This window comes from Coptis chinensis, chromosome 5 (genome assembly GCF_015680905.1).
Source record: "Coptis chinensis isolate HL-2020 chromosome 5, ASM1568090v1, whole genome shotgun sequence".
Lineage (NCBI taxonomy): Eukaryota > Viridiplantae > Streptophyta > Magnoliopsida > Ranunculales > Ranunculaceae > Coptis > Coptis chinensis.
The window spans coordinates 6,067,691-6,085,659 of NC_141460.1; the positions used below are offsets into that span (position 1 = coordinate 6,067,691).

At 35.6% G+C, this 17,969-nt stretch overlaps 2 protein-coding genes and 2 long non-coding RNA genes across 4 annotated transcripts; 3 read left to right on the forward strand and 1 right to left on the reverse strand.

Annotated features, from left to right (window-relative positions):
- On the forward strand, positions 1–1,752 carry LOC147496415 (uncharacterized). Its single transcript, XM_086562459.1, has 3 exons — positions 1–344; positions 1,036–1,361; positions 1,445–1,752. Exons 2-3 carry the CDS (start codon positions 1,038–1,040, stop codon positions 1,721–1,723), a joined length of 603 nt encoding a protein of 200 aa, XP_086418585.1. The 5' UTR covers positions 1–344; positions 1,036–1,037; the 3' UTR covers positions 1,724–1,752.
- A 1,963-nt stretch (positions 1,753–3,715) lies between these two features.
- Positions 3,716–7,807, reverse strand: LOC147496416 (acyl carrier protein 1, chloroplastic-like). Its single transcript, XM_086559441.1, has 4 exons — positions 7,549–7,807; positions 4,513–4,611; positions 4,280–4,402; positions 3,716–4,154 (listed from the first exon to the last, which is right to left on the reverse strand). Exons 1-4 carry the CDS (start codon positions 7,621–7,623, stop codon positions 4,023–4,025), a joined length of 429 nt encoding a protein of 142 aa, XP_086415567.1. The 5' UTR covers positions 7,624–7,807; the 3' UTR covers positions 3,716–4,022.
- A 3,256-nt stretch (positions 7,808–11,063) lies between these two features.
- Positions 11,064–12,190, forward strand: LOC147496417 (uncharacterized). The gene is made up of 3 exons (XR_015194780.1): positions 11,064–11,274; positions 11,445–11,569; positions 11,666–12,190. It is a non-coding gene; the product is annotated as an uncharacterized LOC147496417 (long non-coding RNA).
- Positions 12,191–13,280: 1,090 nt separating this feature from the next.
- Positions 13,281–15,726, forward strand: LOC147496418 (uncharacterized). The gene is made up of 4 exons (XR_015196585.1): positions 13,281–13,772; positions 13,961–14,030; positions 14,167–14,339; positions 14,426–15,726. It is a non-coding gene; the product is annotated as an uncharacterized LOC147496418 (long non-coding RNA).
- Positions 15,727–17,969: the final 2,243 nt, after the last annotated feature.

The window sequence follows — 17,969 nt, forward strand, 5'->3', positions numbered from 1 at the left end:
AGGGGCAAATATGTAATGGGAAAATATTTTCCCACTTCAAAATTTACCGACAAACTAACTAGCGAGAAAATATTGATTTGCCGCTGCTTGTTTCGTCAATGGCAAACGATTGGCAAATTTCATTTGTCAGGTTTTCCTTTGCTTGATAACACAAATTTGGCAAACACAACATTCGGCAAATCTACTGTTCAATGAATTCAACCCTAGTTTTGAATCATTAGCTTCTCTCACTCTCTCTCTGTGAAGTGAAAGTTAGCCGCCTCAACTCTGTCTCCTTAGATTTTACTATGATTGAATTAACATATTTCGCAAGGAGATTTGGTTCATCTCTTTCTTCAATCAAGGTGAGAAATTAATTATCCAGGTTTCACTCATTTTTTTCTTCATTTGAAAAGCTATGTTTCTTTTGTATTTTATTATTTGCTGTTTTTGAATGAATTTGTTGTTCTTGGTTAATTAATTGATAGAATTGTGTTTTGTCAAGAGAAGAGTTTCTCTTTAGTGTGTGTTCTTATTTGATCAATTGTTGATTGATTCCCTTCTTTTGAGTCTAGTTGTCCAACACAATAACCATAGTAGCTCACAAGCATCTAGTTTGCAATTCGTCAGGTTTGTAGTCATATCTTCTATTGCATGCAAGTGCATCAGTTACAAGTTTATCCTCATCAAGAGTTTACAAAGCAGTTGTGTTCTCGCTTGTGACTACCCTTGTATCCCATTAGGGACACAGGTTCAATCTCTCGACAACCAGTTTACTTTGTTGTTTTGGGGGGTGGGGCATGTGGCCCCGTCTCATCTTTTGGAACTTGTCTCTTTGTTGATATATTACTGACCAAAAACAAACAAAAATGTCGTTTTCCAATAGTATACAAACCTAATCTAACGTTGGACTATTTTTTATTATTATTATTTTTTTAATTTGAATGAGTGTCGACAATTTTGTTCCCTCATTTGATTTGTTTTAAGGGCTTATTGTAGATTCCAGACTTCTTGGACAATTATTTTAGTTCACATTTTACTTTTTTTTTCTTGTAGTTATGGCAAGTCGTCAGCATACCCGTTGGTCTCCCACGATGGATAAGATCCTAATTGATTTGTTGTTGGATCATACTGTAAATGGTACGGGCAGAACGTCAAATAATAGGTGGGAGAGTGAGAGCTTGTCCATGATAGCTAGGGAGTTGAATCAACGATTGAACTCGTCAGTTGAGGATGAAAATATATGTTCTAGGATGAAAACATTGAAGAGAGATTACATAGCTGTCAAAGAACTTCTCGAGAGTACTGAGTTTGGTTTTTCATACAACCAACAAACCAAGTGTATTGACACTGATTGTCAAGCATGGGATGGATATTTCAGGGTAATTTACTTGACTATCTTGTAACAAATTATTACTATGTTTATAACCATAGCGTGCTTGTTAGAAATTGTTTATTGTTATAGGCATATCCCGCAGCGAAACACCTAAAAGGGAGGATGTTTACCTATTTTGCTGAAGCTTGTGTAATTTTTGGGAATGACTACTCACTTCATACTCCGAATGTTTGTGAAAGCTTTGGGCCAGTTGTTGGTGACACTCCACAAGCTGCGAGTGTACTTGGTGAAAGCTTTGGTGATACACAAGTTGAGAGTGCTGAAAACGTTGGTGGACTTGGTGAACCTTCTGGTGTGGTTGATGATACTACCCCCTCCCTCTCTTCAGTGGAGTATTCATGGCAGTAGACTTCGTATTTGTTGAAGTGTGTGTTGTTGTGTGTGTGTGAAGTGTAAAGTGTGTGTGTAAATTGTGTGTAAAGTGTGTCTTCATGCGTGTGTGTGAAGTGTAGGCGAGTGTGTGTGGTGTCTTTAGCACGTGAAGCGTGTGTGAAGTGTGAAGTGTAGGCGAGTGTGTGTGGTGTGTTTGCTGTGTGAAGTGTGAAGCGTGTGTGTGGTGTCTTTTGTGTGAAGTGTAAAGCGAGTGTGTGTGGTGTCTTCTTTGTGTGTGTGAAGTGTGTGTTTGCTGCTGCGTGTGAAGTGTAAGGCGAGTGTGTGGTGGTGTCTTGCGTGTGTGAAGTGTGTGCCGCTTATTCTTTGTGTGAAGTAAGGCGAGTGTGTGTGGTGTGCTGCTGTGTGTGAAGTGTGTGCTGCTGCTGTGTGAAGTGGTGCCTAAAAGGTGTCCGACTGAAAGATTCGTTCTCTCTTTATCATAACAAGACTATCTATTCCCTTCCCAGATTTAGATTCGATGTGCATTCGTTTTCAACATTATTTCTCCTAATCATATATTCTCGCTTCTCATGTATGTTATAATCAAAGTGTTTTAACAAACCACAGACACAGAAGTTGAGATGATAACAGGACACAATTAATCAAGTCCGAATCAAAATAAACAAATAATTAATAGCTAAAAATCAAAAACAAAATAGTCAACACCCAACAAGCAGATCAACAACAAGAAAAAAAAATATATCAAGCTATAATAATTAGTAAAAATGACCTCAATGCTTTCTTTGGTCAAACAGATTGGCAGATTCAGGAACACCACCAATATTTTTTCCAATCTTCTTACAAACCGTGCGAATCTCTACACAAACTTTGAAATCACAGTTATTAAAATCGATTTTTTCTGAAAAATTTCAAAAGAGAAAGAGGAAAAGATAGTTGCGGCTAACTTGAGAGAGAGTGAGTACGAGAGATTGCGACCTAGGGTTGATTCAATTTGGCAAATGAAGTGGGAAAATTTTGGGCGATTTTCCTCTGGCAAAATATATCCATCTCGGAGATGGATAAATTTTTCCCGCTTGAAGTGGGAAAATTGGGTCACGTGATGTGTTTGCCGGCAAATGAGAAAAGGATTTGCCAAGTCCTAAAATGGTACCAAGCAGGCGAAAATACACTGTTAAGTGGTAAAATCTGGATTTGCCAGCTGAAAAATGGGTTATCAAGCAGGCCAAAATGGGTTATCAACCAGGCCCTTAGTTTCCAGTTTCAGTTGCCAAACACACTTTGAGAGTTTTGGGACTAACAAATCTCTTACAATCGGGCATGTGTTAAGAGAGAGCACGGGGCTAGAGAATATGCCACGGAAAAACCTTACACTCATTTTTCAATAACTCAAAATATTTCATGATCGCCGTTTAGAATAAATTTTTGAATAAAACTTATTTTCTGTTTGAATAAATTTTTGGGGTTAGGCAAACCCTACCTGTATTAATTTCTTATAAAAACCTGTCCTCGTTTATCCTCTTCAACAGTACATGCCAGTCTAAAGTCTAGAGGAGAAACATAATAGAAGACTTCATTTAGATTTGATAGTGCTGCTAAATAATCAGCCTGGCCTATTACATTCTATATAGACGTGTATGAATCTAAAGAAGGAAAAACTAGCTGAAACAGCCTTAATTTCTTCAACTAATTGGCTCAATTAAACTTAATTTTCCAAAAGAATCATAATAGACGTGAGAGGAGAATCAGAAGCTACCTCCACCTTTAGAATGTGCCTAGTCTAACAACCATGGAAGCCTTGTAATATTGTGTTTTCTCCTGCACCAGAGAAAACACATTATAACAGAATCCCTTCAAATGTTTGCCTCCTCATTATGATCAATGTCTTGTATGAATCAAACACCATAATAGATATACATATCTTTTCCCTATGGATAAAAGAGATGAATAGAGCAACAGAGGAAATTACAGAGGCTTTCATGGCAGTAATTAGCAAGTGAGCTAGATAGCTTTTGGCCAAATGGATTCTCAAATTAATATAGCTAACATTTATCATCGCATCAGGAAAACTTAACAACAGCGTACTTGAGCTTCAGAAAATATGAGAACAGAAGGTAAGAATGTCAATAAAAGAAAACAAAATCCATCCATTTAAAAAAAAATCCTGACTAATCTTCTAAATTTGTTTTAAATGGTAAAGCCAACAGGCCAAGCTTCGTCATGATCCTGCCTCCCAAGTACCGACTAAAATCTCCCTCACTCTCACTCTCACTCTCACTCTTCACCCTCTCTTTCTCTCTCCCTCTCCTACAACTCTCTAAGCTCCGGACTTCTTTGAAATCAGTTCCTCTATCAGGTCAGCTGCTTCTTGTACAGTAGTTATGTTCTGTGAGTTGTCTTCTTCCACGTTGATATCAAACTCTTCCTCTAGTCCCATTACTATCTCCACCTGCATATTGAAATTCAGATTACAATTAAAGACTGGCATTTCTTTAAAAGGTGACGCCTAGTGATGCTAAATGATGACATATATAAAAGTATAAAATTATCAGAGAGTTGAGATGAAAAACATACAGTGTCGAGGGAATCAGCACCAAGGGCAGCAAACTTGGAATCAGGAGTGAGCTCAGAGTCAGCAGGCAATGCCAGTTGCTTCTTGACAATCTCACAAACTTTCTGCACAGTCTCAGGTTTGGCCTGCCAATCAACCCAATATATGCATATGCAGCTTTATTAGACAAACATTTCCTTGTGAACATCAAATGAAAAAAATAGAAGTATGAAAAATCGTAAAGTAAATTATTTACCGAGCAAGACACACGGAAACCAGTACACCTTAGAGAAGGGAAACTCTTACTTTTCCAACCTGCATGAGTAACCTTTACAGTGGATGTCCTCCCATTTACCTGGACAAACTCAACATTTTCAGGTTCACGACTTCATTATGTCGTCTTCCATGCATTTTTAGGTTTAGAACTTGAGACACAATTCAAAAGCTATATTCAAACAGACACTTTGTGCATAATTTTTTTCCATGCTTGTGATCAGGGGTGGCTCAAGATAATTTGCGGTACCACGCGAAAAAAAAGAGAATGATAAGTACTAAGTAGTAAGGAATTATATACTAGTTATTAAACTATTTTATTAACTTGCTTTCTTGAAATCATTATCTATCTAATGCATATTCTCGTTCTTGATCAGGGTTTAAGGCTAAGTAAAGTGATATGGTGAGCAACTGAGTTCCTATATTATCCCACAAAGAACTTCAGTTCTTCCTTGATTGACTGTTTGATGTTCATTTAAGACCTACCCAAGAGCAATAGGGTGATAGTACGATACGACTATGAAGTGTATCCCATATACCTAAAATTAGTGAAATGCAAACTGTTACACGAGAACAAGGCTAGTAGGGAATGAAGTGGGCAACTTGACAGTTTGAGCAAACTCACAAGTTCCAAGAGGAAGGTCTGATCAACGAGGACGGCGGTGGCATAAGTGAGGATAGTGTCATCGACCAGCTATTTTAGACCAATCTCATCAACACATAGGTATAAACAAGGTTAATTAGCGACGTTTTAGAATTCTCATAAAGAGTTTAGACCCTAGAGTACTCTAGAAAACCATGCTGGAGGATATATCTAGGAATGACCTAGACTATTCCTTGAAACATATATCTTAGTTTCAATTATTCTAGGAGATATCTATAGTATGTAGTGAGTTGTAGATACTTGTAATGTAGCATTAAAATGTATGACACAATTAGCGGTTTCAAATTTCTCGCCAGAAAAAATAGGAGGTTCATTTACCTATCAATCAATTCAGAAAAAATATTACAAAAAACAAAAACTGATCTTTGCTTGTATCCTTGAGTGTTCACTTGGTGCTCTTTTCCAGGGTGTGATCTCAATGAGGTATGGCACATCCACCCTAACTTAGGTGACAAAGGGGACTGGTCTCCAAATTCCACCACAATTTAATAAACTTCCAGGATCAGTGGCCTTAGACTCGATATCTGCATAAAGCTTTGGAAGAATCTGCATTTTTATATGCTTTGAGTCATTCGGAGAGCAAGAAACAACATAGTTTTTTCTGAACAAGCAGTCTCTGTTACACCACCTACGTAATGAAGGTCACAGCTTTGGCTTGGCTTTGTTTGGTATTGGATTGGTGGTAACAAAAAAGCTATTGGTTCGAAGATGTTGTCGTCAACTGAAATACCTCTTCAGAGAAAGCTAATTCGTCTTCTAAGTCTTTGTTTTTTTTCCTTTGCTCAATAAACAATAATTGTCTTTCTTTTAAGTATTTCTGTAATTCTGGATTGCATTGAAAGATCACTGTGGGCCTTATCTGTAGTGCACACACAATGACCTCCCACAATGTTTCCTACTAACCACAGCTTTTACTTTCCCTCATTGTCGAAATAGTTTTTGACAATGAAAAAGTCTTCCTCACCATGGGTGGAAAAGTATGCCCAAGCTACCCATTCCGAAGGAGCTTTACATGCATGGCAGGAATGAATCTCTTAATGATCATGTCCTGTCTAATGATGATTTCTCGGCAAATGTCTGCCCAAAGGGGAAGATTTCGAATACTATTGCCACAGTGCTAGATAAGGGAGAAAGTTGTGGGGAAGGCTCTAAGGTGGAACCCTTAACAACTACTTAATGACAATGCTAAAGGAAAGTTGAACAAAGTAAGTGCCAAGACAGAGTTCTCACAGTCATATTCTCAGATGCCTACTTAAGAAACAAATCTACAAAGTCAATGGTTGATACTAAACACTGCACACGGTGGACACTGACTCATGCACCTTGCTCTCAACAATAGCAACATCTACATAGTGGGCGATGTAATGCTCTTATAAGTTGAACCCACTCGATCGTAACCATTGCGCGCTCTAACACCATTTTGTCATGTATTTAGACTTCTCTCTTGCTAGAAACTATTATGAGTTATGACATTCACATAATCACTCTCCTTTAGAACCTAAGACTAAGAGTTAAATCTTACTCACAAAATAGTGAACGCCTCAAGAGAAAGAGCAAAAATTCTACATAGTTCCAAAACCTTCGATAGTTATAAATGAACTTCCTCTCCCTATTTCAAGCTGTGATCGAGGAGGTAAGACGGATAATGTAGACCATTGCATTGTACATTTAGAGACTGTTATACAACCATCTGCATCTAGATATTTCCATACAAAAACAGGCATGCTCTAGGAATCTCCTAGAATATCTATAGAAAACAATTAATCGAGTGAATTCTAGGTCTTTTGTTGATATTATCTCCTCCAGAGGTTCCTAGAGCACTTTGGAGTCTTCCAAGCAATTATAGACCTCTAGCATACATATTGGAAATCATCGTTCCAAAAATAACTGACCTGTAACTCCGTAAGATATAGGAAAGTATCTATCCATCTGGGTTGAAAGTTTTGGATGTCCAACATCATATCACAAGGATGCTTTAGAGCTTAAGCAAAGGTTCACTGAAGCTAGACAATTGTGAGTCTTCATGGGCTCCAACACGTGTATGGCATAAACTGTTATATGATTTCATCATAAGCTAAATAAATCTACTTAAAGTATCCGCACCAGACGAAGACAAGAGCAATATTGGTCATGACTTATATTAAGGGAGAATATAAAAGATAACACAACACCATTAACAATATAATGCAAACTCGTGAAAAAATAAAAAACACAAACTCTCCATGCATATCAAGTTATCGGCCACCACAGTTTTAAATAATAATTTGAATTCCAAGTCATTTCATACTTGCAGTCAGAAAGAAAAATATATATAACTAAGAAAGCGAGAGAAACAAAACGGAAACCAAAGTTTACCTGCAGAGTGGTGGAAGAGGACAGCTTCAAAGAAGAACAAAACCTGATCGAGGAAGTAGCAGAAATGGTGGCCATTGGAGTTGAAAGTGAGAAGAAGAGAGAGGGAGAGCAGAGAAAGAGAATGTTATAGAGTTTAGAGTGAGCAGCCGCGAAATGCAGATTTGGTTTTCAAGTTTCGTTTAAAAGAGAATCCTCATTTGTGGTCCGAGTGGCAACTGGCAACCATGCACCCTATCTACTTCACATTTGGTTGTGGACTTGTGGTCCCTCTTGCTGTCTTGCAACTTGGGCACTTGGCTATAGTGCTGTACTTCTTTGCAGTTTGGACATTCAGTAGTCTAAAAGTCCATACTCCATAATCTCATTCTCCAGTCCTTGCGAGTTTGAGTTTTGCATTGGTTACCCAAGCCCACAGCCAGACCCCCAATGCCATGCGAGTATTAAACTATTAATGCCCACGGGAATATTACTATCCATAAGTTTTCATCATTAGCCCAGTTCACTAAGTTTGTAAACTTGTCATCCACGCAAGAAGAAAAACACGACCCTAACCACCCTTTTAAACTACTTATCTTTATTTCCATCGTGAATTTTTCTAAGTTATGCAAACCCATCTAATGGAGAAGAAACAGTGTTTCAAACGGTGTTACGAGCATCAAACAGTGTTTCAAACGGTGTTACGAGCATCTTGATTACCAAGTAATTGAGAAGAAGAGAAAGATGATAAGAAAAGGGCAAGAGTCCTTTACGGTCTTCGTCGGTCTCTCAGTCGGCTGCTACAACAAGTTGGAGGTGGTGGATGATATGAAAGGGGTAAAAGAAGTGTGTAGTTCGAATGTGACCCCTTTGCATTCCGAACAACGAACAGGTGAAATCATTGTTTATCGGTTTTGAATATGACACGACACACAATGTTTGCTGGTATGAGATTGACCCTCGCAGCATGAGTGCATGACAAACAATGAAAGTAGCACTCTTACCACGTACTTTTATTTGCTCAGTTCCTTACCCTGAAGTTGGTAAATGTTTTGGTTCTGTCGCTCTAGGATAGGGTCCAAGATCTTTTGCATGGGTACGTGGTATGTATGTACTCGGGATATTCTATTATTCTGAAGATGGTGATGATGATTATGAAGGATCTAGAGATATCTTCTCGTTTGATACTAATACTAGAAGCAGTAATGATGATTCCTGTCGTCATACCTTGACAAAGGAGAGCACCCATTTACTTGCCAAGAGGTCCAGCCCTGCACTGGTTGCTGCACACGGCAATATCTATGTGTTCGGAGCTAATTTATTTGACCCCAAACCAAGAGGTCCAGCCCTGCACTGGTTGCTGCACACGGCAAGATCTATGTGTCCTGGGCTGAAGTTTTCGACCCAGAAACAATGCAAGCAATTTCTCCCCACTTCCCGAGCCTCCTATTGAGGCCACTCTTAACCCTTGTAGTTTTATTAGTACGGCTGTTGTTGCCAATACGATTCTTTTGTCTCAGCCCGAATGCTTAATCTCCTTCGATGTGCAAAGAAAATCGTGTAGTCCAATTTCTACGCTTCTTTGCATACCATGCAAGACGTTGGTCTCCTAATCCTCCCATTCATTGTTGATGATCTCATCTATCTATATATTACCTCTCTCTATATTAAGGCAGAGTAATACGACTCCATTAAGAAATTAAAATATTGCTACATCAACTCCAAAAATTTATGCTAATAATTATCAGTCATTGAGTTTCTCACAAAAATTTAAGAAATATGAATTTTAGAAATGATTCTGGCTATGACTGGGTATAAAACCTTGTATATATAAAAGCACACCTTATCTCTCTCCTCACCATATCGATCTATTTAGCCAAACCAACCAATATTAGAGACTCCTAAAAATAAGGAGGTGCTACTAATTAAAAATACTTCCCTAGATTTGATTAATTCTCCCTATTCTATTCTTAAATTACTATCACCTCCCCAAATTCCAATTTTATAATTTATATCACCGAAAAAAAAAAAAAAAGCCCACCAAAGCATACGGGTGTTTTCATATTCCTCTGTTCTTTACAAGTAGGGGTGCCAATGGGTACCCGATTACCCGAAATCAAATGTTCCGGTTCTGGGTCTTAAAAAATTAGACCCATTTAAAATGGGTCATTAAAAACCGAACTGATAAAGAACCGAAACCGTTGAACCGAATAGTAAAAAACCCATGGGTACCTGAACCGAAACCAAAACCGATTATTATGATTTTGATATATAAAATTTAATGGGATGGTTATATGAACTCCATTAAAACGAACTCCAAATGAACTCCACCACTTAACTCAATGAACTAAAGAATTTTTGGTGGAGATGTTTTCCACATAATAGAAATCCGCTTTTGAAGAAACCTCATCAAAAATATTTAAAACCCAATTTTTTGGGTTAGACATATTCAATTGAGCTGAAACATGAGATGTACACAAACAAAAAAATTAGTCCTTAGTTCATTTTGTATTCATTTTTATGATTTTTGATATAAGATGGAGTTCAAAATTTAATATTATATTACATTTAAGATAATCAAACTCATACATCATAATATAAAATATATTTTTTACGTGTAAAAGTCTATTAAATATATATAGCATAATAGTGAATGTGTATTGTTAAATGTATATTTTATAATTATACGTTAAACAAGTGTATCATAGATTGTTAATAATAATGTCAATGTGTATATTATGAATTAACTTATACATTTTATATTTATTAACTTATGCACGTGTATATTTAAATAGGATACACATGCTTGATATATTGTGGTACACACACTTATTATAAACCAATATATAGTGTTCATGTTAAAAATTAGTGATGAGATGTAATTGTAAGATGCATGTACTCGCATGTTCGATTTAAAATGCGAGTTAATACACGTGTACAAATATATGTGTATGCATGTAAAATATATCAATGTAACAAATATATGTGATTGCACGTGTACACGATCGAGTTAATACAAAGAAACAAATATATGTGTATGTACGTAAAAAAAAACAAAATTATAAGGTTAGATATTTGATTATTTTAATTTCTATATCAAAGGTTTAAATTATCACATGAATAGTAAATGTTTTAACGTGTATGATTGATACATATTCATAAATTGATGTAAATATGATTGTTGATACATCACTAATTATATATAAAATATTATCGTGTAGGAAAATAAAAAAATAAAAATGAAAACAATGCAAGTTTTAGTATTTAAATGATTGAAATTGTTTAATAACCATAATAAATAATAAAAACCCGAATTAGAACCGAAACCGATAAAAACCCCCATGGGTTTTTATGGTTTTGGGTTGGATTCTATAATTTTCATACTAAAACTGTTGAGAACCGAAATTGATAAAACCGTAAATAATAAAACCCAAACCAAAACAGCTAAAACCCGACCCAAAACCGACCCGTTGGCACCCAAATTTACAAGTCACAAAATGAAGTTTCTTGGCAATTTTGCTGGAAATTTTTAAATCAGTACTGTAACGTATTCCTTTTTCAGGTGATGATCCCAATCTTGCGAATAAAATATTGGATCCCACTATTTAAATTGGGTATCTAAAACATTTGAAAACCTTCAAGGAACCATAAAAAGTCATGAGCCCTAGGCTTCTGCTTGGGTTGGAGAATCTGGTGGCGCCTACAACAGTGGAGGTCGTCATGTGTCCAATCCTTTGTAAACAGCTTTTGGTATATTTCTCCTCTTTTTTGTTCTTTCTTGGGTTTAACTTCCTTATCATTCATGTACGAGACACAAGAAGTCTTCTTCTTCTTCTTAGGAGTTAGGATTACATCAGTGTATATATATGCGTCTGTTTCTGTTTCTAAGATTTTCTGTACGATATCCGTACGTAATTCAGGTACTTAGATCAATTGGGGATGGCATCCAAGTACAATACTAAAGTATACTGTAGACAGACTTTAATTGGTGGGAACTATGGTCTCCTCAACACGACAACTTTGTTCCCAATCCAGATTATTACAGGCAAGAAAATTTTCATTGAGATTGAAACGGCATTTATACTTGAGTGATACTCTAATTCTAATGTCCTTCCTCTGTTGATGGATTTATTATGTTCAGTGCACTGCTGTGGCATCGGCTTATGGGCAAAGGAGTCCTTGCTGCTGATAGCAATTCATCGCCATTTTTACGCGTTTATGCCCATTGTTCCAAAGGAAGAGTGAGTTTCATATTATTATTTTAAATTGCCCCAAAAAAGGACTACAGAATCATAAAACTATTGGCTCACAAATGAACTTTAAACACCACATAGATGTGGTGCGAATGCATGGACGAGCTGATTTGATTTTGTAGAAGTAGGGCTGGCAATGGGTTGGATCGGTCCGATATAGGCAAATCCAAAACCGATCCGCTTTTCAACAATACAGACCCAGAACCGGACCCGACCCAAACGGATATTTGAGTTAGAGAACTAGAACCGAACCAAAAACTTTTTTTGATTCCGGATCCGATCCGTTCCGAACCAATAAGCTCAATTTCAACCCGGTGAACTGAGTTTTTAATAATTGGATCATAATTTTCGTTATATAAATATTAAATAATTTTTTTTTGCTAAACACAAAAACAAGGTACACAAATAAAAAAGGCATAATGAATGATTTGAAATCCAAATTTGTAAAAGAGGATTTTTCTTTAGATAGAAACCATCTTTTTATTATGTAAAAAAATATCGTAATAGTACATATATATTTTGCATATCTTATTTTAGAACTTTAAATATTTCAATGTTGTATAAGGTAATAGAAATATATGGTGGAGGAAAATTAAAAGAATAAGACTAAAAATTTTAATTGGATTAGGCCCATAACGGTTCGGTACATACTTAATCCAGAACCAATCCAATAAGAGTCCGGTTTTGATTTTCAAGACCCAAAACCGGTCCAATATAATAACTATCTGTCCCAGACCCACTTTTATTGGTTCGGACCGAATTGGATATCGGTTCTTACCCGACCCATTGCCAGCCCTATGTAGAAGTACTAGAATATCCAGGGTTTAGTGAATTTTTCTTTGTTTTGGTAGACAACGTTGTTACACCCTATATTTATTATAAGGTTCTCACAGGTGGGATCTTACTTATTAAATCTCAACTTGAAAGAGGAAAGAAAAATTGCGAGGTAGATAATGTTGTTACACCCTAAATTTATCATAAGGTTCTCACAGGTGGGATCTTACTTATTAAATCTCAACTTGAAAGAGGAGAGAAAAACTGCGAGGTTCTCACAGGGGGATCTTACTTATATATATATATATATATATATATATATATATATATATATATATATATATATATATATATATATATATATATATATATATATATATATATATATATATATAACTAGTATTACCCCCACTAGATGAGCCAATTAGGATTTTCCCCCACTAGATGGGAAATTAGGGTCTCCCCCCTAAACACACGGTCAACTTGATTTGACTGTTAACTTTCAAGTCAAACAACTGAAAATAACATAAATGCCCCCACCTAATTAAAATTGAACATTTTCTTTTTGAAAACAATGAGGGCATTTGTGTAATTTTCAATTGTTTGATTTGCAAGTTAACGGTCAAACCAAGTTGACCATGTATTTAGGGGGGAGACCCTAATTTTCCATCTAGTGGGGGGGAAATCCTAATTGGCTCATCTAGCTTAGGTGGTGTAATACTAGCTAACCCTATATATAAAAGCTCGCACCTGACATCTCTCCTCATCACATGCGTTTGTTTTCTTAACCTAACATTCTTATAGAATCCTAAAAAAACAATTCCATATATTAGGTAGACCTCCTTAGATTTGTTACTTTCTCCTTCGTGTATTTTGTATTTATTTTGACCTCCTCAAATATAAAAACAGAAACTAAATTATATGTTATGATTCGTGATACCCTAAGCAAACTCTTCTCACCGTGAAACCCATAGCAGTCTTTTCTTCACCAAAAAAAAAAAAAGAAAAGAGAGAGAATATGGTATCGAAGCAGTGGAGGAGCATGGACATGAATGCCTGAAGGAAGCCGAATGTGGTTCAATCCGCCATCTTCTTCTTCAAAAACTCTTAATCAACTACTGATGTTGTTGTTTGTTTTGATGATTTTGTATGGGAACAGCTTCTGAGAGATCGAACTTCGTTTGCTCGAACCGAATGAGATCTAAACCATAGCACAAAAAGGTGAGTTTATTTGCTAGAATATTAATGGGTATCATTGAACTCTCTTAATTTTTTCTTCTTTTCGAATTAATTTTGGCTGAATATGGAGGTATGAGTTTCTCCATTTCCTCTTAAATTTATGGTTTTGTACTTCCTGCTACCAAACACAGTATTTAATTTGCATATTATTCCGCCTTTGTGAACCCCAGACTTGCTTGCTTCAAGGTGTCCATACGAACCTAGCACACGTAAAGGCTTGGTGTCCAAGGCAGAACAAGAGTAAGTATGTCTACTATTTATTTACAGTGACTTTGGAATTACAGTTGACTGCACCAAGTCGATTATGTTTTTCGACTGTACCAATTCGATTATTTTTTTACAAATTCCAATTGTTGTATATGTTGGTTTGATTTAGATTCTTCAAGTGGATAATTTTATCACCAAGCCCATTACCCCAAATTCCAATATCCTCACCCCCAATACAACCACATACTACATTGGAAGTCGAGAGGTCAAAAGAAGAGATCTTTAGCTATTGTTGATTATGGGCATGATGAAACTGCAATGTCCCCTGAACCTGAAGTTGAGGTATGCATTCACAACTTAATAATTTATTTGTATATGTTGTTGTTGCCTGTTTACGGAGTGTTGTTTATTGTGAAATTTTATTCTAGGAAGGTGAGATTATGAGTAGTGGGCAATGAGCATGTGATGGTTGGGGAGGATATTGAAGCTATAAATGGTATGTCAGTTTGTGTACACTTTTGTTATTTTGATATGCACATTCAAGTTTATTATCTATCATAGGTAACGTGTAAACAATCGGTTTATATGACATTGAGCTACCAGGGTTAAAAATTCCTATCAAAGAAATTGTTTCTTCTTAATTGTTTCAATTTTTGAGCTTCACGTATAACTGTTCTTTTAAGTGGCGTGAGACTTCAACTTAAGTGTGGTTGTTTAAGTGGCGTCAAAATTGATTTAACAAAATGGCTCTACAGTTATATGCCCACACACAATTTTATCATTGTTCACTTGACAAGTTCTAAGTCATTGGTCGGAATCACTAGAGTTATATCAGAGATTTAGAAGGAGAAGAAGGTTCGTAACTTATCTACTTACCAATACCTACTTTCTACTTTCTATTCTAATTATCAAAAAGAAAAGTGTACAAAAAATAACGTTTGTCAGTGATATATTTTAACCTATTGATCCTCTATGCCGGGACTCAGAGAGTCCTTGCTCATCAATAATAATTGGGAAAAATATAAATGAGAGAGCATAAGGACAAATTAGGGAGTAGAATACTTCTATAGTGTTTATAGTATTTGTCACTAATTCTTTTATTCAAGTTATAATGCTTAAGATAATTATACTCTCGATACATTCACACATCCCCTCAATACTTTTTATTCAAGTTAGGGAGTAGAATACTTCTAAAGTGTTTATATTGATAGGTATCATTGAACCTTCTTCTTGCTGGGTGAGTTAAGTTGTTTGACATTAAGATTATTATGCATGTTGTTGAAGTTGTGAGAACCTCTTTAAAACATATCAAATTCTTTTCTATTCCTTCTTAGATTCCATGGGATGTTCTTTTAAATGGATTGATATGTTGTATATAGTTTGAGTTGGTTTGGGACTCAAGTTCACATATAAGTATAGCCTAATTTCTTTTGATTTCGGATATGGGTAGCCCAAAACTTTATTCCATTCTATCTAGGAACAACACAAAGACCATTTGAAAGATGAATTAAAATTTGGGTAGCTTCGAGTCTTTGTCTTGCTTTTTTTTATTAGAGTTCCTCATTAATCCGTAAACTATTAAGCCACTCAAACTACTCAAATATTTTTTTTTAAGGATTTATTTATTTTTTATTTTATTTTGGAATGGGCCATGTCTTTTTTTGAATGGCTCATTTAAGAATTAGAGAATTGCCCCAAGTAAGATGGTTAAAACTGAAGAACCATGTATCGAAACTTAGAGACAACCCCTTTGAAACTTCATTGGTACTTTGTATGGTTCGGTTGGTTGCTATGAAGTTTATATAGTGGTTAATTGCTTCGATTGAATTTCAATTTCATTCCAAAATTTATTTCTTTCTATTTACATCTTTCAAATAATTTGCATATAATTATGTTCTACTGCGCTCTTACCATGTCTATGTTAGCTGTTTGTTAGTTCACTCAATACCCTTTTAGGTCAAACTTCCTTTTTATGCTGCTTAAAAGGAAGATAAAATGCCCCAATTGAAGCCATGTTCGCACCACTGAAGGAAAGTTGAGGTTTTCAGGCACGGAGGTACGTTTTCTTTATTTTCAGATTTATAGAGTAACTTCAGGGCATCTTCTCTTCTGGCCATGTTTGGATGTACTTTTTCGAAAGGAATATATGTATTTCTTCCGCAAAATGCAAGAAATTATACCACAAATATCATATACCCATAAGTTCTGTTCTAAGGACATCGATACCAATGAGAAAAGGGGAGTGAGAAATTAAGGTGCCCTATTTCTATTTTTCAATGTAATGGTTATAGTGTGAATACCTAATATGTTGTGTCCATATATGGTTTTATGATTGTTTTTTTTTTCTTTTAATTTGGACTGAGCAGTTCCATATGCTTAAGCTATTTTAATTTCATAGTTCACTGATTGGCGATATCCCTATGTACTAATTTTTATTATTATTATCTTTCCCCTATAGCCTAAGATGCTACTTGGAAAATTGTAGTACTTTGTAGATCGATATTTTACTGTCAGAGGAAGACAAAATCTTCTCTTACACTGCATTCTTCATTTTAGTTGACTTTCTCTGTATACAATCCACATATATAAGCATTTAGAGAAGAAACATCAGCTTTTGATCATTGGCTTTTCTCAATAGGTATGTTGGGATTCTAGACTTTTTACTTTTATGTCATTTAGATTGGTTTCCTAGCAGTTTTGATATTGAGAGAATTATGGACTTTTAAGGATGGGAAGATTTAAAAGTTTTGATATTTGAATGATGTGAAACAATGGGTATAAGATGTTTTATGCTATTGGCATTTGATTGTGTTGTTTATCTGTTTTGGTGTAATACTTTTATAAAGATCTCATTTCTCTTCATTTTTTATTTCAGTTGTTGGATTGGAGCTGTGGAAGAAGTTATGAACTGGGCTACTAATGAGATTGTATTTGAATTAATGAATGCAGCTAGGGAGTTTATTTTGAATTTTTGATGAATGTGAAGACTCAATATTTTGTAAGAAAAAATATTGTATGTAGTGATCTTTGTATGATTATATATGACCATTTTGTGAATGAACTGTGTTATTAACGAAGATCAAGTCCATCAGAAAGAATTCTTTGTGCTTTTTAAAGTTTGTGATAAAACTTTGTTATGAAAGTTTGCATCAGAAACAGACCCTATTCACATTTACGCATGCATTATCAACAAAGATATTATGGACAACAGACTGAGGTGGCTTAAGAGCAACAACAATAGATAGTGCTGGCTCCCCTGGCAGTAATCTACCAGTTCCAATAAAGCTTCTTGAGCTTGAAGACGGATGAACATGAGCAGCTGGTCCTTCCATGGCCCCCAACTTCCAAGCTTGGCTAAATATGAATCAACATCATTACCTTTATTTCTAGAAGGGTCTCGAACAACCATCCCACTGAAAAAGTATTGACATTAGGAATTAAGATAGTTGGATATAAATCGCCCTCATAGTAAACTATCATACAATTGATAAAAAGAGCAAATACAATCTACACGACTACACATATCCTTTACTATGAATATGTGATAAATGAAATGCATAGGATTGTCATAAGCCCACTTGAGTGTGCACTTGAAATGGTTATGAAGTAAAAACTTCATAAAAACTACCATGGAGATGGTCTCTTGGAGTGTTGTTCAAAAGCAATGTGTCTTGAGTACCGTTTGGCATGGGCATTTTTTTTTTAATTTATTTATTTAAGTGGAAATTTTATTGATACTGATAACGAATTTTACAAATAATTAGGACAAGCGTGTAACAAGCTGCGTCGCAAGTCCTTTATGAATAGCAAATCCTATCCTTCTAAAAACAAACTCGTTAGAACCAGCTATCATAACGTTACTGTCCATAACTTTCTGAAGTCTCTTGAGGAGCTCAACAGACTATTGTTCTAAGAAACCGAAAGTGTCGAAACTAAACGGAATGAAACAATGCTGGTTAGCCCTGCAAGCTT